Below are 25,229 nucleotides of genomic sequence, written 5' to 3'. Positions count from 1 at the left end.
TATCAAATTAAATCCTTGGTATGTCCACAGAGAGTCGCTGTTTGGATTGTTTTATGTGAAGTATGAGCCTTGCTACGTGCCGTAGCAAAACAGACAGCTCATATTGGAGCGAAAGTTTCAAAAGGCAAAGTAAGCGCCGCATCAATTTACGAAGATATGAGAGCTGTGCTTCATCTGTTGTTCAGCACATTGTTTTAATAATAGTAAAACACTGTCCACACACAAAAAATGGAAGGACTGGAGATGTCCGCGATGATACCAGCTCTTCAAGAGCTCGCCAGGTAACTCTTGCCCATGTTGGCTAAGCTAGCCTATGAATACACCTTACACTTCTGACAGGACCAGCTTTATCTTTGATGCACTTTCAAGCAAATAAACAAACCAAAAAACATTTATTCAATTCCGTTGTTTGAACGCTAAGTACATTATTCTCCCCTAATCTTCTACCAGTGCCAGCCCATCGGAGTACAATAATGCAGTGCAGAAACCCCGACAGATCTTGTGCCAGTTCATTGATAGGATATTGACAGACGTGGATGTGGGTAAGTCGGCACTTTCTGTATTTGGCTTAAAAAAAAAGTCAAGTTGTTGTACGTTCCTAAACGTTTTACTAAACGCAACGTGACCCAGTAAACTAGTAGTATAGTGTCAGGCTAGGTTTCCTCTATAGATTTGATGTAATGCAAATGAAAAGGTTTTTTTTATAAACATTTATTAATCTTACTTTACTTGTGATGATGTTCTTTTCTCAGTGGCTCTGGGGCTGAACAAGAAAACTACCGCCGAGCCTGCCTGCGTGATGCTGCTGAACTTTGTGCAACACATTATCAAATCCTCCTCCCTGATGTTCGCCAACCCAGCCTGCCGTGGAGCTGAGTATGCTGACACCACACAGCGCTGCATCGGTGAGAGCAATGCCTTAGCAGAGATGCGTACAACCTGTTAACGATCTGTGTATGAAAGGTGCACTACTACAGTAGTGTAGGGGTTAGGGTGTTGGACTTTTAAGGCGTAAGGTCCAGTGGGTAGACTTAAGTGGCATCTAGCTGAACAGAAATGGAATATAATATTCATGTATTCAAGTGTTTTCATTAGTGTATAATCTCATGAAATGAATGGGGGTTCAGTTGGTTGTAATCTGCAATTCCCTGCTTGTTAGCAACTCAATTCTACACACTGGACCTATAAGGGTTAGTATCCATGAATCTGAAGTCACTGTGCTGCTTTCGATATGTGCCTCCTAAATAAGGAGTTATTGAGTTAAGTTTTCTGTTGTGAGTGACCAATCTTTAAAGGTACCCCTGGCCCAGGACCCACCAACGATTTTTTGTAAAATAACACATTCTCATAACCACACACTACACACTTTTCTCTTCCTCTTTTCACCTTGATCTGTACATGTTCTTCCCCCACATTCAGAGTTCAGTCGGTGGGTGGTGGGCAGGATGCTGCGCGTGGCTGCAGCGCCGGACTGCAACGTCATCCACGCACCGGTCTCGGACGTGCTCTGCTCCCTGCTGCACACGCTGCGCATCCGGGCGCCCGTCCTCTTCGGCCGCGTGACGGACGAGCTGCTGGGCCTGTGCCAGGACCTGTGCGACATCCTCCAGGACGGCGCCTGCTGGCCCGTCACGCTCCAGCGCTTCCGTGTCCCTGGCGAGCTCGTCTCCAACCACCTCGCCCCCTGCCCCCCACTCGTCCTGCCCTCGCAGGCCGCACTCGAGTCGCTGGTCGGCGTGGTGATGGGCGTCATGACGGATGCCCTGAGGGGTGTGGTCTCCCAGCGGGCCCTGGCGGTCACCTGGGAAACAGCGTGCTTCGTGCTGGCCCACGGCGGCTGTGGTGGCGCCAGGCTCCGGCCCATCGCCATGGCGATGCTGCAACGCCTGGTGGAGCTGGGCGGCTTCCAGGAGAGGCAAGGCCACGAGTTGTTCGGCGCCTACCTCCAGCTGCTGGAGACCCACTTCCACCCGGACCCCGGGGGGGCGGGGCCGCGGTCCTACGGCGGGGAGCTCCTCAGTCTGACCCGTGCCGTGTTCCAGCCCGTCGGTGGGTCGTGGCAGCGCACTCCCACCTTGGAGCCTGTTCACCTGGCCCAGCTGCTGGACTGCGTCTGCGCTCTGGCGGAGGCTGGCCTGAGGTTGGGGTCAGAGGTCAGCCAGTCCCTGTGCGTTCTCTTCGGCTTCCTGCTCTCGGTCGCTCCCGGTTACGAGGGTGCCGCGTTGATTCGGAGGCAGAGGGTGACGGACGTCTGCAGGAAGCTGGTCTGCACTGTAGGGACGGAGAGTCAAGCTGAGGTATGGTCGTTTCCCCTGATTGTCTGGCGGTCTATCTCTGTGTTTCCATTGGTCTGGCCTGTTGTCATGGATCCCGAACGTTCCGTTGATGTTTTTTCTTCCTCGCAGTGCGCTGAGGGTTTCCTCCAACTTGCGCTGGAAGCTGAGGTTGCCATGGTGACGCTGGAGCTGGAAGGCGACGGGGAGGTGGCTGCCAAGAGGCCGCGTTTACCCATCAACCCCTCCGCCAGCAAGAGCAACGCAACGTGAGTCCCACCATTCAACGCATCTCACAAACTTGAAAACCGAAACATTCAAAAAGCTTTATTGTTGAGCTAAAACATGAACGTGAGAAATATTCTCCAGGATAGAGTGAAGGCGCAAAGGTACTCCCAGCCCGAAACAACAGAATTTTTCCTTCTGCAAGATGCCTAGCCTTACACCAGCTCCTTAATTAAATGCATCTGTATTAACTGTAAAGCTCTTGGATAAAAGTGAATAGCAATCATTAGTGTGTGATTGACTGTACTGATGAAGGAACGTGGGGGGGAATGAGAGGGTATCGTGTGTGTTTTTCTCCTCTTTGTAAATTTGGATCCAAATAAAATCATTTAAATGTGTGTGTGTGTACGTACGTCTACACGTGCGCTCCCAGAGAGGTGGACATGCGCGTGCGGAGCGTGGTGTGGGCAGAGACGAGCGGACGCATGGAGCATCTGCTGACCTCTCTGAACTCTGACCCTGAGCCCGGGACCGCTGTCTATGCACTGGACGGATTGGCCCTCCTCCTGCACCTAGTGGCCCGCTGCACGACTCCCACCAGGTAAGAAACCCTAACACACACACGCACACGCACACTTTCTTCTTTCTCTTTTACTGTGGAACAGTGTCTTTCTTTCATTACTTATTTTCTGTCTTTTTGTTCTCTATGTTTTTCTTTCTTTTTAAAGAGTGCTAAAAGACATCAGCAAACTCTTAAGTTACTAATAATTCAACTAAATCTCTCCTCCAGTCCATCCCCACTACTCTGGGTGACCGTTGAGACTCTGGGCAGGGCCCTGAAGAGCTGCCAATCAATGCTAGAGGGCAGGGCTAAGAGTAACTCCAGCCAATCCCACATTCAGTCAGCTTTCCAAAGCACCCTCACGGTTCTGGACTCCATCCTCTACCTGACAGGTAAGAAACACACAAACCACCACAACTCTGAAATGCTGATGGATGAAGTGTACTGACCAAGAAATGTCTTTCTTGTCCTGGGTCAAAAATATGGAAACAAAGTCTCTGGAAATCCTTAAAAATGCTAACCAATGCTACCCAAAATGGAAAGCCAATAAAGACTTGAACGTGAATCCTGCAAAATGTGGAGTGGAAACAACCTGAACCCTTTCTATTCCCTGGTGTTTCCTAATGTAATGTGTGATGTGCTCTTCTATGTGATCAGCAAACAGCCAAGCGGAAGGGGAGGATGGCCTGCACAGACGGGTGTGCTGCCTGTTGTCTTACCCCTGGGTGTCGGAGCTCAAGGCCCTGCCTGCCTACAGGGCGTGCGGGTTCCCCTCCAGCCAGCCGGCCCTGGCTCAGTCCCTGGGGCCCTGCTGCGGTGAGTCTCCCTGGCCTCCACTTACATGGGTCAACTACATTAGCATTTTAGCTACTGCCTGAATGGCACGATGTGGTATCAAATATACTATATTATACTTAATGTTACTAATGCAAATAGTGATGAAATGAATAAATGTAGAGCAAATGATGGCAACATTCACTCAGGTCTAAGCTGTGTGTGTGTGTGTGTGTGTGTGTGTGTGTGTGTGTGTGTGTGTGTGTGTGTGTGTGTGTGTGTGTGTGTGTGTGTGTGTGTGTGTGTGTGTGTGTGTGTGTGTGTGCGCGTGCGCAGACTCTCAGGCGGAGTGTTTGTCTCTGCTTGCGCTGCTGCGTCGGGGTGTGTGTGAGAAGTGGCGCGTGTGTGTGTTCCTGGAGGCCCTGAAGAGCCCCCACCAGGGGGTGAGGGCCGCGGCGGTACGAGCCTTCCCTCTCCTGCTGCACCAGCTCGGCCCGACACACCATCAGCTGCTCACCACTGCACTCCCGTAAGCACACACACAGGTCCTAAACCAATATGACCCCCTCTATACCTCACTCACACTCCTATACTAAAGTTTAGACTGCATCGCTGATTGTAAAGTTTTTACCGTCATTGATACAAAAGTTTAAACTGTACATTTCTTACGAAATGTTCAAATGTGTTGTTTATGTTATCTCTATGCGATTTATTCAATATGTTTCCCCGTGCGACGTCAGGTCGAAACTGGAGGACAGCTCGGAGCATGTCAGGGAGGAGCTGGCCCGGACGCTGGGTCAGCTGACCTGCATCCAATCACACTGCTCCAAGCTTGCCACCATTCGTGCGGCGTCCCCGCAGGCCCCTCCCCCCAGGATCCTCTGCTCCCGGTTGGGCCTCGCCACAGAGCATGCTGGGAAGACAGAGGCGTCCCTGCCGGCGTCTGTCATAAGGCCGTACCTGCCGCTACTGGGAGGCCAGTCTCCTCGTGGTGTTAAGCAAGGTATGTGTTGAAATCCAAGAAAGTAGAGGAAAAAAGACAAACTGCCCTAATGTGTTGCATCTCCCTGTTTCCATAGTTACCATCTCTCTAGTACAACCTTTTTTTTTAAACTGAAGTACATGGCTGTGATACTAAGACTATATACCTGACCTACTATATACCATAAATCATCGTGCATTGAAAGTATACCGCTTTTTTAACAATACCGCTGTCTTAACACTATCCGATTAACGTTTTTATGGTCATTAGACGGCAGACAAGGTTGCTGTGTGGTTTGGTACAGTAACTGGTCACTTGGAATATGTGCTTAGGTCAATATTTGCATATAAACTATCTCGCTGCCTCTCTCTCTGCCTCTGCTCTCTCTCTCTTTTTTTTAGCATTCGTGGATGCCTTGCCACACCTCAGTTTGCATGTGAATCTAGCGGGCGGAGACAGCGACTCTCAGGCAATTCTATCGGCTCTGATTGGCCTCATTGAGGATCCAGACCCAGTCGTCAGAACGTGCTTCAGTCAGTCGGTGCGCTTCCTGCTGGCGGAGCCCGACCCCAGCCCTCAATATGGCATCGTCAGTGAGGTGTGTGTCTGATATACGATAAGATCCAGACGTGTGTCACAGCAGAAGAATATATATTTGAGAAAAAAAATACAAAATCATACTTGTGCAGAACTATATATGCTAAATGTAAAGTTAAGATTACCTATCACACCTCTTTAGTTACACCACAGTGAGCGTTTCTCCTCCATGTATTCAGAATAATCCTAAATGATTAATCATAGGCACATTTTGATATTGATGATGATGATGGCGACGAAGTGCGTTCTACCCTTCCTCCGTAGCTGCTGGTGATTCGCCTGAACGGGGCGTACTCCAACGCCAAGCAGAACAAAGACGACGCGCTGCGAAACACGCTCATCCTGACCACTGGGGAGATCGGCAGGTACAGAGAACGCTTGAGCTGTAGTGATAAAAGCAGTCACCATCACCTCTCGCTACTCTCACTGCAAGATCACTCTGTAACATCGCTGAGGTGGACTTCTTTCATCGATCAAACCATGAACACACACATTTCTCAACAGTGGGACTCAAACCCCTAACCCTGTCTGTGTTGATGTCATGCTCCGCCAGTTGAGCTAGATTGGTAGAAAAGAATTGTACACAAGTTGTGTAAATAATATAATAGTTCCTAGTAATACAATCATAGTTATGTGGTGTTTATTGATTTATTGTTCATCCATCCATCTATTAAATGTATTCATGGCTACATCTTCTCTCTGGCCCCACTCCCCTCTCTCCCCACCAGGGCAGGCAGTGGTAGCCTGGTGTCCTTCTCTCTGCTGCGGCTGCTCAACAGCCTGCTCTCCAAGTCCTCCAGCGTGTCCGTAGCGGCCTACACCCAAATCAGAGCCCTGGCCTCGGCCAAGGGCCTCCGGCTGCAGACCCTCTTCAGCCAGTACAAGAACCCCATCTGCCATGTAGGACAGGGGGGCTAGGCATGGTCTGGTTAAATCGTTGAACACCCTTCTGGGTTTCCCAGAGCTGTCTATAGACGAGGCATCCGCTAAATGACCAACTGCCTCTACAAAAACAAATTCACTTTACACAAAATGACTATGTGCACGTCCGTTCATGTCATCACCGGCGTTCAATTTGACAGAAAATACGGGCTTCTTGTAGCCTAATGTACTTTAATACAGGCTAATATACCGTGATTATATCGATAAAGAGAATGTAGAAGTGTTTTACTGATCACAAACCTAAAATGTATACATGTCAATGATGCATTTCAGCATTTAGAACAAATGCGGCACCCAATGTTCAATTGTTATGACAATGGCATGGTCATCAGGTATTAGTTAATTAGTGCCCAGATGACTGTGCAAGTTACAAAATAGATCACAAGATTACACAGTTGAATGCTTCCAGAGTCACCCACACAATTTGATTTCAAGTTGAATACAGGAACGGAACCTAGTGTAGAATGGGACACCAAGGGCAAACACTTCCTACCCTAACTAGTGGTGCTCACTCTGCCTCTTCTGCTCTCTCTCTCTTGTAGTTCCTGGTGGAGTCCCTGCACTCCCGCCATGTCTCTGCTCTGCGCAGCACACCGGACCAGAGCAGCGAGTCGGCCAATCAGAGGGAGCTGGCGCTGGATATCCTGGCGCAGATCGCACATGCCTTCGACTTCCCCGACCTCCACCGCTTCCTCACTGTACGGTCCTGAACACACACGTTCACCTGTGCGTACACGTTTACGCTCACACACACAAATCTATAGTAGCCAGCATAACCAGTGTATGTATTGGTATGTATTGCAATGGTGTGGAAATGATCTTCTGAGGGCGCACTCACATTAGGCAAAGTTGCCCTGTACCATACTCAGGTACGATTGCCCCCCTGCCCCCCCCCCCCCCACTGTGCCGCTGGCCTGTGCTCACACTCGGCAATCTCAATTGGGCCTGAGTACGGTTACCTCTTGTCCATATAGGTTGCGTATCTGTGTGTGTGCTGAGGCCATGTAATTTAACTGTACTTGAGTACGCATGGCGTGCTCACACTAGCCAAACGATCTAGACTTTAGGGGGCAAACGTACTCGGGCATGGTAAAGATGGGCTAGTGTGAGTGCGCCCTGAGAACACTGCGGTTACCGATAACAACCTAGTTTCCGGATTATTCAGGTTTAAGAGACTACGCATTGTAGACATTGGGACAGTGGGAATCAAACCCAGCAATTTTTGGCTGGGAGTCAAACACCTTTGCAGCTGTGGGCTTCAACAAATCATTGACTTCATGTCTCAGTCTGTTTGTTTGTTGTTTTATCCCCCCTACAGCGTACACTCCAGGTCCTCCTGCCCTACCTGGCGGCCAAGGCCAGCACCACTGGCTCCGCCCTCATCCGCACGCTAGCCAATGAGTTGAAGGCCAACCGGAGGGAGATCCTCATCAACAACTTCAAGTACATCTTCAGCCACCTGGTGTGCTCCTGCACAAAGGCGGAGATGGAGAAGGCCTTCCACTATCTACAGGTACACACATATATACACTATCTACCAGTACGCAAATATATTCATTATCAAATGCATTATCTACAGGCAGTGGATTGTTACATTGTTACAACATTTACATAAAATACATTTGAATCCTTTAAAAGGGAAATTTCGAAAATCTGTTAATCCACCCGAAAAATGTAAATGGAAAATATGTGAAATTAATACAGATGAAGGTCACCAAGGAATAGCTAGCCATTTAGGCGACTTGCTGAATGACTGAACAGTGAAATAACGATTGGGCTTTGCACTAAACATTTCAAGAGAGTCTCTTGAGGCCTTATTCACCTAGCAGCGATCAAACGGTAGCTGGCTGGGGAAACTGATTGCAGAACCTGCCTTCTTGACTGCTAGTTGAATAAGGCCTATGTAGAATAGGCAGCGACGTCATGGCGCACTGCATTCCAAGCAGAGGTCATCATGATTTAGGATACACCGCTTGGATCCCATTAATTTCGGCCACAGCAACCATGAGCACATAGCGACGACAAACGCAAATCAACAGGGAAAGAAATGAATCGCAGTTAGTCACGTCGCAGTCCTGAAGTCCATTGATGCGGGAGTTCTTTATGTCTCTGGTGTTCCCAGAGCGAGACGGAGATTGAGCTGGGCTCCCTGCTGAGACAGGACTTCCAGGGACTCCACAACGAGCTGCTGCTCCGCCTGGGGGAGAATTACCAACAGGTCTGCTCACCAACATCTGAGTCACCCTATGAGTCACAACTTTGGTCTCGTTTTTTTTGGTAAGGTTGGTCCGATGGATCGGAAACACAGGTCGTTATCGGCCATTATTTGTTCTAAATAGGTTGGTTGTGGTCAGATGATTGAAAACAAAACAAAAGAAGAAGAAAATTTCTCCACAAAAATGCTAAAATGGCTTCACTGGTTTAATGAATATGATGCACTTGTTGCCTGCCAATACATACAGTATTCTACACTACAACAGTATTCTACACTTCAACAGTATTCTAATATGAGCTCAAGACATTGTACAGAGAATCAGGGCAAAGAGTTGCCCTTTTACACATGTAGCCTACCACAGGAGGTTGCCTGTATCAGACACGTACACATACATACATACATACATACATACATACATACATACATACATACATACATACATACATACATACATACATACATACATGCTGTACCGTTTGCCTGTCCCCATGTAGGTGTTTAACGGTCTGGCGATCCTCGCTTCCTTTGCGTCCAACGACGACCCATACCAGGGCCCAAGGGACACCTCCCCAGAACGCATGGTCCGTGCTCTCATGCTCTCTCTCGCTTCTAGGCCAATCCTCCAGGGCCAACCTATTCCAAAGTCTCTACTTTAAATATCATTCCATTAATATATCTCTTCTCTCTCTCTCTCAACATATATCACTGTCTTTTACCAAACACACACGTGAAAGGAAACCTAATGGATGAAATCTTTTGACCAGATTGCGCGTGTCTGTCTGTCTGTCTGTCTGTCTGTCTGTCTGTCTGTCTGTCTGTCTGTCTGTCTGTCTCTCTCTCCCCCTCCCCTGTCTCCCCAGGCTGACTACCTGCAGCCCAAGCTTTTGGGGATCCTGGCCTTCTTCAACATGCAGCTGCTGAGCTCCAGTGCTGGGGAGAAGGACCGCAAGAAGCTGGTAGGTCGGGTCCTCGCGTCCATCCTGGACTCAGAGGGCTGATTATTAGAATAACTGATTACGATCACAACACTCTGATCATTCAGCTCTTAACTTGCTGTTCTTTCTGAAAGTGCTTTATATAACAGTGGTTGGGATTGGTTGATATGCTAGTGGATTATATGACAACAGCTCTGATTGGTGTATATGCTATTGCTGTCTATCTAACATTGGCTGTGATTGGTCTCTGTGACCCAGGCCCTGACCAGTGTGATGGCCCTCATGCGTCTCATTGGCTCCCGACACATAAGCTCTGTGAGGGTGAAGATGATGACCACCCTCCGCACTGGCTTGCGCTACCGAGACGACTTCCCCCTCCTCTGTTGCCAGTCAGTATTCACACCCCCACACACACAAGGTTATGCCACTGTCAGTCAGTATTCACACACCCACACACACACACACACACGGTTATGCCACTGTCAGTCAGCACCCACACACACATTTTTAGTGTTTAATTCCTAAACCTACACTATGTTTGCTTCAGTCAGTACAGTGTGTACACTTTAAATATCTAAAGAAATAAAGCGACAGTTACGAATGTATGGCCCCTTGGGGGCCATACGAAGGGTTGCAACGGGTGCCATAGGTGATAGTAGTTAATACAAAATAAATCAATAACCCTGCCGGTTACCCGTCAAGGGAGTCCGTATCACAATCTAACCTTGACACCATCGGTCCGCACTTGTTACTTCCTCTGTGGACAGGACGTGGGAGTGTTTTGTGAAGAGCGTGGAGCCCGCTCACCTGGGACCCCTGCTGAGTCATGTGATCGTTGCGCTCCTCCCCCTCATCCCGCTACAGCCCCGGGAGACCACCGCCATCATACGCTTCCTAATCCTGGACAACAGGTGAAACACTCTCTCTCTCTCTCTCCCTCCCTCTCTCTATCTTCATATGTGTTCCTCTTATGAGGTGAAGCCTGATGAGGGGAGGTTCTTGCGGTTGCTCTGGTTAGCCTCTCTCTCTAGGGCAGACAGCCCCACGGTGTCTGCTTCTAGGCCAAACTTTGAAAGGCAACCTATTCAAAAGTCTCCACTTCAAATATCAGTCCATTGTTCCATTCCATTGGATCTGTTAACATTCCTAGGTCACAGATCCATAATAATATTCAATCTCTCTGTCTCTGTCTCTCTGGGTCTCTATCTCTGTCTCGCTCTCTTTGTCTCTGTCTCGGTCCCTTTGTCTCTGTCTCATATACGTATGTGATGTCGTTTCGCAGGGAAGAGGTCCAAGACTACCTGCACGAGATCTACTTCCTGCCGGACCACCCAGAGCTGAAGGACATCCACACGGTCCTGCAGGACTACAAGAAGGTCAGACATACCGACGGACAGCATAGAATGAATCTGCGTTCTGTACATGTTGGTCATTTAGTGAAGAGCCACTCCCATTTAGGAACCGTGGTAAGCCAATCAAATATTTTTAAGCATTTAAACAATCCAACAAATAAGGCGTTATTGTGGCCAGATGTACAAAAATATATATCATGAATGGACGATAGGTCTGACGAATAAGATTTGACTTATCTTTTTAAATACTGTAGTTGAACCTGAGTCACTGTTTATTTGAATCTATGCTCAGGGTTTTCATGTGACTGTATAATCTATAACATTTGCTTTGCAATATTTATGTATTCATATTAACCCATAAATGATGATGTGTGGTCCAGCTGACGTCCAGCAGCAGCGACCTGGCTGCAGCCCTGCAGCTCTCCATGCGGGCCGTCCAACACGAGAACGTTGACGTGCGTATCCACGCGCTGACCAGCCTCAGGGACATGATGCACAGCAAACAGGTACTTGCTCCACAGCAAACAGGTACCTTCTCCACAGAACAGCCTTTAGGTTGTGCTTTAGGTTTGAAGGTCACATTTTCTATCGGATACTATTTTTACAATTGCATTCCTACTTCAAATGCAAAAGTTGTCAACAATGTAACACCCGAGAGGATGCCACATGCAAGGGAATGTGACCTGTGACCTGTGACCTGTGAAACTATCTAAAATGCACCGCAACATGCTAAATAAGGAGCGCTAGGTAACGCGAGACAGGGCTACATTTACATTTATATTGAGGGCATTTAGTCCTATATGTGAATTTGATCCAAAGCGACTTACAATAAGTACATTTGTCAGAAGAAAGAGAAACAACAATATATCACTGTCGGTACAGTAAAATATTCATAGAAACAAGTGCCAAGCACTTACAATTGCTAGGTTAACCCTGTATAGAACAAAGATAGCTAGGATAAGGCGCTACACAATGCTAAGTACTAAGTACTAAGTATTTATAAGTGCCAGGACGTACAACATACAATAAGACCCTTGTCCCTTGTCTGCATTCAGGAGTGGCTGCTGCGGCAGGTGTGTGCCAGCGAGGCGGTGGAGCCGGTCATCTCCAGCCTGGTCGGGGTTCTGCTGAAGGGCTGCCAGGACTCCTCCCCAGAGGCCAGGCTGCTGTGTGGGGAGTGCCTGGGGGAGCTGGGGGCCGTGGACCCCGGACGGCTGGACCTGTCCCACAGCCACACCCATGGGGACCGTAACCCCTTTGTGGTACGAAGACAACATGTGGTCCTTTAGATAGATGGTTGTATGATGATGAATGATTAGAGAGGGCTTTGGTTGTAGTAAAAAAGGGGTGGAACTCTTGTACAAGCCCATTGGGTTTCGTTCCCTCTTTGCACCATTGATGTTAATGTGTGCTAAATAAATAAACTAAACTAAACTAAAAGGGGGAAATAAACAAGGATCGTAAACCAAATGGACATACAGGGATATGTAGTCCCAGATTTTAGTGAAAGGTTGTTTTGCTTGTAAGCCATGGCTTTGCGTTGACGTATTTGTGTTGTTTAATTGTGCTTTTTCCTGATGGGCAGAGTGGTGTCGACGATCCAAACTTTGCGTACGAGCTCCTGACGGAACTGACCAGAACGTTCCTGGCTTATGCCGACGACGTGAGAGCACAGGACTCTGCTGCCTACGGCATGCAGGTACACGCACACACACGCGCACACACACGCACGCACACGCACACGTTCGCTGCTAATGCAAATAGTCCAAATAACATGACGCACAATAAGATGAGTTAAGAAAACACACACCTAGATAGTCGCACGCTCTTACTCAACGTGCTCATATGCATACATGTACACAAATGAGGAAGTTAATCTAGAGGGCATTCAGTGTTCCAATATTGTGTGTGTGTGTGCATGCTCTGCAGGAGCTGCTGTCTGTGTTTGCGTGCTGTGAGGGCCCAACAGACTCCCCGGGGCGTCGGCTGTGGAGGAGGTTCCCTGAACAGGTGCAGGAGATCCTGGAGCCCCATCTCAACAGCAGGTGACACGCCCACACACACACACGCACACGCACACACATATACATACATACATTCGCACATACATATGCACATACATACATACATACGCACATACATATGCACATACATACGCACATACATACATAGATATGCACATACATACATACGCACATACATATGCACATACATACATATACGCACATACATACATACATACACGCACATACATACATACATACATACATACATACATACATACATACATACATACATACATACATACATGCACATACACACAGACACAGACTTTTCTTTATGTTTCTTTGATTTTGTCATGTTTTACTTATTTACCTTTTTATCCTGCAGGTATAAGAGCAGCCAGAAGGTGCAGAACTGGTCCAAGCTGAAGAAGCCAGTGTATCTAAGTAGCCGAGGCAACAAGTTCTCTGATTGGTCAGCCACCTGGGCCGGTTACCTCATCAGCAAGGTGAGTAGGACCCTGGCTCCTAACCTGAATCGGATACCTAATAAAATAACATGTCATCAACTTTACATTTGTATATACTGCAACATATCATGTTGATTTATATATTATATAACAGATCATAATTATATACACTATAAAATATATATATATATACATACAATAAAGTATCACAATTGTATGTAATATGAAGTAGCACATTGATATATATATATATAGAGATGGAAACATATTTATCCATCCCATTCTATCATACTTGAGATGTATTTACTCACATAGGCTTCGGGTATCAGGGATGGAACCCAGAACCTGTTTGAGATTGTGTGTCCTCCTTGCTGTCGTCGTCCAGGTGAGACACGAGCTGGCGGGCAAGGTGTTCACGTGCTGCAGCTTCATCATCAAACACGACTACAAGGTCACCATCTACCTGCTGCCTCACATACTGCTGCACATGCTGCTAGGCTGCACACCCGCAGAGCAGCAGGAGGTAGACATGGGCATGCGCGCGCGCGCACACACACACACACACACACACACACACACACACACACACACACACACACACACACACACACACACACACACACACACACACACACACACACACACACACACACACACACACACACACACACGTGTGTACACACATTCAAACACACTAATCTAGAACCCCGCCAAATATTCGGAATTCGGAATTATTAAATCAGTGCAATATGAATTGGGATCACTCAGTTGATACTCTCTCTCTGTCTATCTCTGCCTCTCTCTCTCTCTCTCACACTCCCTCCCCCGTCCACCAGGTAACGGACGAGCTGCTGGCCGTGCTGACAGAGTGTGAGGGGCGGGGCGGTGTGCGCATGCAGGAGAACGCCTCCAGCCTATCACAGCTCAGCACGCAGACGGTGTTCAGCATGCTGGCGCACCTCACGCAGTGGAGCCGCCACATCCTGTCCTCTAAGCCCAAGCACAGCGGTAAGCTATGACGTCACATCCTGTCCTCTAAGCCCAAGCACAGCGGTAAGCTATGACGTCACATCCTGTCCTCTTAAGGCCAAGCACAGCAGTAAGCTATGAGGTCACATCCTGTCCTCGAAGCTGAAACACAATGTGACATCACATGAGGATGTGATGTCCTGCTGTTTATGTGTAACCGGCCATGGCGAGCAGTTTCACCCTTTATTTTAAACATCCCACAAGAAATAATGAAGTGTATAGAAGGTTCTCAAGCCTGGTTCACTTGGGCAGGATTGGAATTTCCTCAAAAACAAAAGGTATTTAATTGTTTCACAAATATTTAAAATACTGCACTTAACAAGAGACGATAGTGTTTACTTCAAATATCCTTCCATGTATGGCTCACAGATCCATTACAGTATCTCTCTCTCTCTCTCTCTCTCTCTCTCTCTCTCTCTCTCTCTCTCTCTCTCTCTCTCTCTCTCTCTCTCTCTCTCTCTCTCTCTCGCCCCCCCCCCCCAGAGAGTGGGGAGTACCAGCGTGTGGTGGCCTTCCTGAAGGGCATCCCGCAGGACGTCCTGGCGCGGGCCTCCCTGCGCTCCAAAGCCTACACGCGCGCCCTCATGCACTTTGAGACGCACATCCTGGAGAGCAAGGAGAGCGTGCAGGACCACCTCACCTTCCTGCAGGTCAGACCCGGCCCGGAGAGAACCGTGGACCACACACATATCACACCGCCTGGGATGGTGTACCGTTTCTTCTTGCATTCGGCAGATGCGTTCGTCCTAAGCGACTTGAGATATGGAAGCAGTTATTGGCGCGCAAAGCTGTTAACAGACTCATGGTGTGAAAACCACCAGAAATAAAGGGAAATGGTTGTAATGCAATTAAGGAGCACAAAACAATCTTTTCTTGTCATTCCTGTGTAAATTGAAAGCACTTATTACTTACTTTTGAGCCCCACTTTTCACTTTAAAGTGGGGCTCAGGGAATTGACTTCCATCCTGTTTCTCCTCTTGAGCACCTCTCTTGTGATTGGCCGCCGCTGCAGACGCTGTACGCAGCGATGCACGAGCCGGACGGTGTGCGGGGCGTCAATGCCCTGCGGCGCGAGGAGCCGTCGCTACGGGAACAGATCCTGGAGCATGAGAGCATCGGGCTGCTGCGCGACGCGTCCGCCTGCTACGACCGCGCCATCGAGCTGGAGCCCGAACAGGTGCAGACAGACAGACGGACGGACAGACAAACAGACAGACAGACAGACAGACTAATCCATATATCTCATCACAGTCATTTCACTTGCCGTGTGCTTTCAAATTACGTCAGTTAACAATTCTAATAAATTGTAAGCTTGCAAAATGCAGTAAGATCAGTACTTTACAGGCAAAGGCATTACTACACATACACATGAAGTGTGTCTTATGAAGCCTTGCTCACTGCCTCCCCTTGCTGGTGCAGATCGGTCACTACCACGGCATGATGACCTCCATGTTGGGGCTTGGCCAGCTCTCCAGTGTGATCACCCAACTCAACGGAGTATTGACCAATAGGTAGGACTTCATGTTACCTATGAATACATACCCGGACATACGGTACATAAAGGACATACATGTATCACATACATGGCATACATTCATAACTTGCATAGATTATGAGAAAAAACACCCATTGCGTGCATCTCTGCAATCTCCAATATGGTTCAGATTATTTGCCAAATATTAATGTCATGTTTAATGACGTGTGTGTGTGTGTGTGTGTGTGTGTGTGTGTGTGTGTGTGTGTGTGTGTGTGTGTGTGTGTGTGTGTGTGTGTGTGTGTGTGTGTGTGTGTGCAGACCCCAGTGGAAGCTGGAGCTCAACTCGTACAGAGTGGAGGCCGCCTGGAGGCTCAGTAAGTGGGACCTGCTGCAGGACTACCTGAGCTCAGGTGAGAGGAATGTCTTCATATATCTAATTAGTTGAACTAATGAATAATATAATTTTCAGGCACAAATGCTCAATTCCCCAGGTTAAGGTTGTACTTTTGTGTCGTTTAAGACCAGACTCAAAAAGTTATAATCTAACAACATTAAGGCTGGGGTTTCTGTGTACATTATGGATCTGAAAGTGTGTGTGTGTGTGTGTGTGTGTGTGTGTGTGTGTGTGTGTGTGTGTGTGTGTGTGTGTGTGTGTGTGTGTGTGTGTGTGTGTGTGTGTGTGTGTGTGTGTGTGTGTGTGTGTGTGTGTGTGATCCTGTTTCTGTGCCTGTGTCTGTGTGTGTGTACGTGTGATCCTGTGTGTGTGTGTGTGTGTGATCCTGTGTGCGTGTGTAGGTGCAGACTGCTCGTCCAACACATGGGGCGTGCGTCTGGGTCAGATGCTGCTCGCCGCCAAGCAGCAGGACTCCGGAGCGTTCTATGAGAAGCTGAAGGTGGTGAGGAAGGAGCAGGTGGTGCCGCTGTCCGCAGCCAGCTACGAGTGTGGCACTTACCAGCGAGGCTACGAGTACATCGTCAGGTGGGTCGACACCTCCCCAGCCACTGGAAGTAAAGGGATTGATACAACCTCCAGAGATGGGGTATCTCCCGTGATCACGGTTCATCCAGTAAACAGTGTGCTTCCAGATATACCGCCTCCATAGTTATTATGATTTATTAATCTTGATCAAATGTTTTGTCATTACTAGACATGCCCAAGTCATACTAGAAATGTATAATTCTCAAGGCTAAGGATTTCGGTTCAAAGCATCATTGCATTTTTTCCACACTTGGTGTGTGTGTGTGTGTGTGTGTGTGTGTGTGTGTGTGTGTGTGTGTGTGTGTGTGTGTGTGTGTGTGTGTGTGTGTGTGTGTGTGTGTGTGTGTGTGTGTGTGTGTGTGTGTGTGTGTCTCCAGGCTTCATATGCTCAGTGAACTGGAGCACACTTTCACAGAGCTTCAAAAGCAGAGAAAAGACTCCACCCCCAGCCTCTGCCAGTTGCCACCCCATTGGTCGGACCGACTTGAGATGACCCAGAATTCCTTTAGGGCCAAGGAGCCGGTCTTAGCCCTACGTCGGGCACTTCTCAGCCTTGGATCTGGGTACGACCTAGAGCCCATACTCGGGCTATTTACTTTGAGTTACCTTCCTCCTGTACCACAATGAGGCCGCAAATGAAGCCTGGGTCTGTATATGTGTGTGCAGGCCCATGTGTGAGGAGATGGTGGGGGAGTGCTGGCTGCAGAGTGCCCGGGTGGCCAGGAAGGCTGGACACCACCAGACGGCCTTCAATGCTCTGCTCAACGGGGAGAAGACGCACCAGGCCGAACTGTTAACTGAGAGGGCCAAGTGGCTCTGGTGTAAGGTACATAAACACGCACACACGCACGCATGTACACACATTGTACACACCAGACGCAATAAAATATAAGTCATTTTAACCACAACTGGATTTGCAAAATGGAACCAATATATAATTTTTTCCAAAACTGAACTACAATATCATTTGAGTAGGCTGGCAGATCAGTCTACCAGCCAACCCAGTGGACTAGGCCAACTGGTAGTCCTATCTATCCGTCATCCATCATACATCTAGGTGGACACTCTCACGGACAGATTTTAAAATGGTTTGGAATGGCTAATTCCACTCTCCCCTGGTGGTAAAATAGGGTCCCTTTAATGGCTTTTGTCTCAGCGCCCCACAGAGAAATCCTGGGTTAGGGTAAAGTTTATTTACCCTATATGTGCCAAATTTGCTATAGTAGTAATTCATATTTATCAATTTATTTTTATTTTTTTAATTTTGATTATATTCAAGTATCTTTTCCAAGTATTCATTACAGTCTATAAATGCAATATAAATGCATGAACGCTACCGATGTCCTCTTCCTACTTGCCGTTTTCTGTCACCAGGGAGACGTGCACCAGGCCCTGATTGTGCTGCAGAAGGGCGTGGCCCAGTGTTTCCCTGACGACCAGCCGCTGACGGACCCCCGCCTGCTGCAGACCAAGGGCAAGGCCATGCTGCTGGTCGGCCGCTTCATGGAGGAGACGGCCAACTTTGAGTCCAACGCCATCATGAAGGCCTACAAGGTGCGCACTCCGGCTCCTTAGCTCTTGTAGACGAGTAGAGAGTCCCAATAATAATACATCACGCAGGAACAGGATATTTCACAAGTTGCATTGGAAGTACAAATATTACCACGTATTCAATTTCCAAGACGATATGAACCGAAAGAATAGAAGGTATTTTCCTATATTTTTTAAACATTGTACACTTTTAGTTTTCACCAAATGTACCATCAAATGTACTATAATTTATCATTTACTCTCATTTACTACCTCTAGTACCATCCATACATACTATTATCTATGATGGATCATAGTCGGAAGACATAAATCAATGAAAAATGACCAGATGATCTTTGGTGACCACAATAGTCTACTGGTTCTTGCCTGTATCTGACCTTGTATTCGTACGTGCGTATGTTACAGGATGTGACCAACCTTTTGCCTGAGTGGGAGGACGGTAACTTCTATCTGGCCAAGTACTATGACAAGGTCATGCCCATGGTGACGGACAACAAGCTGGAGAAGCAGGGGAACCTCATCCGCTACATCGTCACCTACTTCGGAAAGTACGTTGCATATTTCTTTACATCGGAAAGTAAGTCCCATGCTTTCGATGTTAAGTCACATGCTTCGGAAAGTGTGTTGCCTACCTCGGGAATTGCATACAGGCTGCGTGCCTCGGATGGTGGGTTGCGTTCTTCGGAAAGTAAGTTGCAAACTTAAAGGAATTAGCATTTTTCGGAAGTTAAATTGCATACTTTGGAAAGTAAGTGACGTAGGGATGCTGATCCCTGTTGGTGCTAGTACGTTACGAGACAACCCCTCTAGATCACAGTTCATATGTCTCCAAACCATTCTTCTGAAGTTGATCTCTGTGGTGTCTTTGCTACGTGGTTCCTCCACCCGCCTGTGGCTCCGTCTACATGATGTCAGCTGACCGGTGGTGTTTGGGCTCCTTCCACAGAGCGCTGCAGTTTGGAAACCAGTACATTTACCAGGCTATGCCTCGTATGCTGTCCTTATGGTTGGACTTTGGAGCCAAGATCTACGAGTGTGAGAAAGGTGGGTGATGGGGTCACACTGTCGTGACCTTTTTGAGAAATGATCCGTGCATTGCAATCCTCATATGGTATTCACCATGGTGTCTTGCTTTGATGTGTCTCCATCCATGTCCATTTGTTTGTTACTTCTTTATTGACCTTACCCCAGTATGGTTTGTGTTATGTTATTAACTTTATCCTAGTACGGTTATTGATGACCTCGTGCTGGTATGTTCATCATAACGCTAGTTTGCTATCAGATTCAGAATCAGAATCAACTTTAATGGCCAAGTATGTTCACATACATGGAATTTGACTCAGTAGGTGTTCTATGCTAGTAATCATAACCACCAGGATCCACCACTTAAAGCAAGTCTCGATCGCTACCCTCTACCCCGCCGCACCCCGCAGCCGGCCGCGTGGACCGACTGATGCGCCAGGAACTGACCAAGATCAACGCGGCCGTCAGCGAGAACTGCTCGAACCTGGCGCCCTACCAGTTCCTGACAGCCTTCAGCCAGCTCATCTCCAGGGTCTGCCACTCGAGCAGCGAGGTGTTTGGCGTGCTCAAGACCATCGTGGCCAAGGTCCTGCTCGCCTACCCTCAGCAGGCCATGTGGCTAATGACCGCCGTGTCCAAGGTAGGGGGGACAGGTGGGTGTGGCGGGGGTGGGGTGGTGGATGGGGATGTTAAAGTATGCCTGTTGTATTTGTCATTCAAAGCTGCTGTAGCTTAGGTTTCAGAACTGTAAAGGGAGATTGTGGAATACAGCAGAAGAGAGCAGGATTTTGAAAATACCTCATCCCACAAAAATGTACCCTCCCGCTCTACATTTCTGCACCACTCTACTGATAACGCTGTGTGCGACTGTGATCGACAAGGAAAGCTGCCTTGTCTGGATTGTATGGATCGATTAAGGGTCTCTACACACTTCTATGAGACGCTGTGTGTTGATGCACTGTCGTTGTTTCTTTGCGTCTCTCCTGTAGTCCTCCTACCCCACAAGGATGAACCGCTGTGACGAGATCCTGAAGACGGCCGTCAACCTCAAACAGTCTCTGGCTAAATTCATCGGCGACGTCAACCGGCTGACCGACAAGCTGCTGGAGCTCTGCAACAAGCCGGTACGCCGCCGGCTCAGAAAGCCACACGTTGGTGGTACTTTGCACTGCTCTGATTGGAAGCCGTTTGCATTGGCCGATTGAACATTGAACATTTTCTTCCAATGTCTAATATGTTTTGAATTTACTTCTCAATCATTGTATTCATATTTTATCTGTAACTTGAACCTTAATGATTTGTCTGCAATATCTATGTCTGCAGTATCAGTGCCTATATCTAGAGATATGTTTACACAAGCGAGTGGGAGTGGCTGTGTACCGCGGTGCAGAGCGGAGCCCTTGACGCCTGGCTGTGTCTGTGTCTTTGGCAGGTGGACGGCAACAGCGCCACCCTCAGCATGGGCGTGCACTTCAAGCAGCTGAAGCGGCTGGTGGAGGAGCCCACCTTCAGCCAGATCCTGATCCCCCTGCAGGCCGTGCTCATCCCCACACTGCCCTCTACTGGTGGGGCCAACACGCAGCATGACGCCTTCCCCGGACACTGGGCCTACCTCGCCGGCTTTGAGGACTCTGTGAGGAAACGTACTCAGACAAACACTCTCTCACTCGGTTAAACTCTCTCTCGCTGACAATGACTTCACTGTTTAACCAGGGCACATTATACCGCATAACATCAAATATATATATATATATATATATATATATATATATATATATATTATATTGCTTTTAAGAATAAGATTATAGCTTTTAGCTATAATCATAAGATTATAGCTCTGGCGAGGTGAACTGTTTTTTGCCTCTATTTTAACTCTATTTTGCCTTACGTGTGTGCGTGTGCGTGTGTGTAGATCGAGATCCTGGCGTCCCTGCAGAAGCCTAAGAAGATTGGTCTGAAGGGCTCAGACGGTCGCAGCTACACCATGATGTGTAAACCCAAAGACGACCTGAGGAAGGACTGTCGCCTCATGGAGTTCAACTGCCTCATCAACAAGGTGTGTGTGTGTGTGCATGTATGTATACTTACATGAACACTTATGAGTATTAAATAAAATACATACTGAAATGTTTTGTCGACGAATTGGCTAGGTTTGTGTTTGTGTGGTCATTCATCTGTGTCCGACGTATGTGTGTGTCTTCATTCATCCATGTCATTCATGTCTCTCTCTCAAGTGTGTACGTGTGAACATGTGTATTAATGTGTGTGTGTGTGTGTGTGTGTGTGTGTGTGTGCATAGTGCCTTCGTAAAGATGCAGAGTCGCGGCGCAGGGAGCTGCACATCTGCACGTACGCCGTGATCCCGCTGAATGAGGAGTGTGGCATCATAGAGTGGGTCAACAACACGGCCGGCCTGAGACACATCCTCACCAAGCTGTACAAGGAGAGAGGTACACACGCGCACACACACACACACACACACACACACTAATTATTATGAGGTCACAGAGCTATTGGTCAGATCATTTATAAATATTTGGTGATAATCATGTGCGTGTCCGTGTGTCTGGCAGGTGTGTATCTCTCAGGGAAGGATCTGAGGAAGCTGATACTGCCAAAGACTGCGCCTTTCGAGGAGAAGCTGAAGATCCATAAGGAAGTGCTGTTGCCCCGACACCCCCCCGTCTTCCACGAGTGGTTCCTCCGCACCTTCCCCGACCCCACGTCATGGTACGACCCGGTCTGGTTAATACACACAGCTGGTTACACTGGTTAACCCACTTTTACATCTGGTTACATGGAACGTATACATTTGGACGTAGGTTTGGCTATTTGATTGTGTGTGTGTGTGTGTGTGTGTGTGTGTGTGTGTGTGTGTGTGTGTGTGTGTGTGTGTGTGTGTGTGTGTGTGTGTGTGTGTGTGTGTGTGTGTGTGTGTGTGTCTCTCCAGGTACAGTAGCCGCTCAGCGTACTGCCGCTCCACCGCGCTGATGTCCATGGTGGGCTACATCCTGGGTCTGGGGGACCGCCACGGAGAGAACATCCTGTTCGACTCCCTCACTGGGGAGTGCCTGCACGTAGACTTCAACTGCCTCTTCAACAAGGTGTGTTTGGTTTTCTTTGTGGTCTTATTATTATTATTATTATTATAAATTTACCATTTACCAGTATTAATAGTATTGTTATTATTGTTTGGATTGTTTTTTTGTTTTTCTGTCTGTATAATGAGTGTGTGTAGTATATGTGCATGCATGTAGGCCGATGTATGCAGATATGCATGTATGTATGCATATGTTTATATTGGTGGAGGGAAGGGATGTACGGACATTCTGTGTACAGTTTGTTGTTGAAAAAAAAAAAGTGTTTGTGGGAGCCATAAGTCATTTGGTTGCAAATTTGCTTTGACTCAAATTCTGCTGTCCTCTATTCCCTTTTTCTCTGTCTTTCTTTTTTCCATCTCTCTCCCTTCCTTTCCGTCTTCCCCATCTTTCTCTCCTCCTCCCTTCTCTATTCTCCATCCCTCTCCTTTCTTCCCCCGGGCTCTCACTCCCTGCCCCCACCGCCCACTCCTCCCGCCTCCACCAGGGGGAGACGTTTGACGTACCGGAGGTGGTGCCGTTCCGACTGACCCACAACATGGTGCACGCCATGGGCCCCATGGGCACCGAGGGCCTGTTCAGGCAGGCGTGCGAGGTCACCCTCAGGCTCATGAGGGACCAGAGGGAGCCACTGATGAGGTATACACACATAGTGATGCACGCCTCAAAACACATTAGATACACAGTACACATGCATGCACTTGAGCGCACACACACACACACACACACACACACACACACACACACACACACACACACACACACACACACACACACACACACACACACACACACACACACACACACATTTAACATGCTCAGGCTCAAGAGGGACCAGTGAACCGCTGATGAGATACATGCATCATGATGCAAACAAGGATTACACAAATACACACATGCACTAATAATACACTCGTAAAGACACACATGCATGCAAAAAGCACAAATACACATACCTGTACTTGTACACACAGACATACGCACACACAGGCACACAGGTACACATGCATGCAAAACCCTTAAATGCACACATGCAAAATCTATACATATGTTCACACACACACACACACACACTCGCATGCATGCGCATTGCGCACACACAAACATAATGACGAATAATATGGTAACATTGGAATCGACTCCTTTGTTATGAGTTATATGTTGGTCACAGTGTAATCTATAAATCGGTACGGAGTAATACGGTGGTTATGGTGACAGTGTGGTCTATACATTAGTATTCATTACTGGGGGGTTTTGCAGTGTTTTGAAGACCTTTCTCCATGACCCTCTGGTGGAGTGGAGCAAACCAGCCAAAGGTCTGGTGAAGACCCAGGCCAGCGAGACCGGGGAAATAGTCAATGAAAAGGTAATTATGGACGTGTGTCTATTTGTGTGTGTGGGCTCTAGCTTTGCACACACTAACCCTAACCCTAACACACACACGCACCAGACCACACACACACACACACACACACACACACACACACACACACACACACACACACACACACACACACACACACACACACACACACACACACACACTGGTTGATACTCACACAACCATAAGTCAACATAAACTGATCAGTGTGATTTGGTTCTTTCTTCCCATGAATGTTTTTCCAAAGACATTTGATGAAAACGAACAATTGTAATTACTATTACAAATTACTATAATTACTACGATTTAATTGACATCCTCCTCTTCATCTGCCCCAGGCCAAGACCCATGTGTGTGATATCGAGCAGCGCCTGCAGGGGGTAATAAAGAGCAGGAATAAAGTTCTTGGTCTCCCGCTCTCCATAGAAGGCCATGTCCACTACCTCATTCAGGAAGCCACCGATGACAAACTGCTCTGTCAGATGTACCTGGGCTGGGGACCCTACCTTTAACACACACTGCACTTTTATACACAACGGCTAGACAAGTATTAGTGCGTAAACCCCGCCTGCTTTGCGCGCCAACAATACTAAATCAATTCCTCCTGATGGTTCGTTGCGCGTCAGAAAGCGCTGCTATTTTCACCATTTCGTTCATGTTCGTTTTTGTTTTGCGTTTTCTCGTTGAAAGGACCAATCTATTCAATTGCACTCGTGTAAATTATTTTGTATTCAAATAAAAATATATAAAACTGTGGTTTGTTTGTGTGTGTGTGTGTTTGTTTATTTATGTGTCCGCTGGAGGTTTGTGTGTTAATCTCTTAAACCTGCTTAAATCGGCCTCAGCAGTTCAGGTTGTGGCATTAATCCCCTTCCTCTCGCGTTTCCTCCTGTGTTACTTACAGTACATGTATTTTTTTCTTCCTCTACCCGATGATGATTGCGGTTTTTTTTTTTCCGTACTCCGCTAGAAGGTCTACTTTCTCATCATCTCGATCACTGCCTGAGCGCTGCTGGCCAACGCGTGTTTACCTGATCACGCCAATAGGATGAACAGGCCTAGTCGGAGCCGGACGCGAGAAGATACGTGGAAACGCGCGTTAAACAGCACCTAGGATTTCATTGTTCGGTTTGTAGGATTTTAGCCATGGCGATGGATTCGCAGATCGGGGTCGTGTTTATGATCATGATCTTCCTCCTCTTCATCAACGCCTGGCTCATGTTCCAGGTGTATTTCTAGCGCGCGTCGAAGAGCGCGGTTCACCGCTTTCTAGCTCATACCAGAACAGACCGGTTCGACGCTCTTGCGAAGCATCGAGTCGTTTTCATGCAGATAAAAACATAAATAGTTTTTTTATGTGC

The 25,229-nt window shown here is 47.7% G+C and overlaps 1 protein-coding gene across 2 annotated transcripts; it reads left to right on the top strand.

The window, feature by feature from the left end:
- The first annotated feature begins 120 nt into the window (after positions 1–120).
- Positions 121–24,624, top strand: atr (ATR checkpoint kinase). 2 transcript variants are annotated; one of them, XM_084482584.1, is made up of 48 exons: positions 121–281; positions 451–542; positions 753–905; positions 1,420–2,297; positions 2,406–2,542; positions 2,932–3,099; positions 3,289–3,452; positions 3,718–3,876; positions 4,171–4,363; positions 4,575–4,837; positions 5,218–5,414; positions 5,678–5,778; positions 6,142–6,313; positions 6,898–7,053; positions 7,674–7,868; positions 8,478–8,573; positions 9,065–9,151; positions 9,431–9,526; positions 9,764–9,894; positions 10,273–10,416; positions 10,788–10,881; positions 11,238–11,363; positions 11,913–12,119; positions 12,443–12,556; positions 12,787–12,902; positions 13,249–13,369; positions 13,716–13,853; positions 14,167–14,338; positions 14,843–15,009; positions 15,372–15,536; positions 15,779–15,870; positions 16,155–16,246; positions 16,632–16,815; positions 17,193–17,378; positions 17,482–17,641; positions 18,190–18,369; positions 18,772–18,914; positions 19,313–19,410; positions 19,800–20,029; positions 20,379–20,513; positions 20,822–21,022; positions 21,302–21,445; positions 21,689–21,839; positions 21,963–22,119; positions 22,340–22,493; positions 22,975–23,126; positions 23,748–23,853; positions 24,207–24,624. In XM_084482584.1, exons 1-48 carry the CDS (start codon positions 229–231, stop codon positions 24,378–24,380), a joined length of 7,794 nt encoding a protein of 2,597 aa, XP_084338710.1. In that variant the 5' UTR covers positions 121–228; the 3' UTR covers positions 24,381–24,624. The 2 variants fall into 2 exon arrangements, 1 of the variants encoding a protein (XP_084338710.1); XR_014638831.1 differs by lacking the exons at positions 21,302–21,445; positions 21,689–21,839; positions 21,963–22,119; ... (2 more) ...; positions 23,748–23,853; positions 24,207–24,624 and having other exon boundaries at positions 19,800–20,042; positions 20,822–20,961.
- Positions 24,625–25,229: the final 605 nt, after the last annotated feature.

The sequence above is a fragment of the Micromesistius poutassou genome, assembly GCF_964030765.1.
Source record: "Micromesistius poutassou genome assembly, chromosome: 17".
NCBI classification, from domain to species: Eukaryota; Metazoa; Chordata; class Actinopteri; order Gadiformes; family Gadidae; genus Micromesistius; species Micromesistius poutassou.
This window is presented reverse-complemented; position numbering and strand designations above follow the sequence as displayed.

Excerpts from the sequence above, each read along its gene's own strand:
- atr (XM_084482584.1), top strand. The coding sequence starts at position 229 with ATGGAAGGACTGGAGATGTCCGCGATGATACCAGCTCTTCAAGAGCTC. Across the intron at positions 2,298-2,405 it reads GGACGGAGAGTCAAGCTGAG|TGCGCTGAGGGTTTCCTCCA; the intron begins GTATGGTCGTTT and ends TCTTCCTCGCAG. Across the intron at positions 8,574-9,064 it reads TGGGGGAGAATTACCAACAG|GTGTTTAACGGTCTGGCGAT; the intron begins GTCTGCTCACCA and ends GTCCCCATGTAG.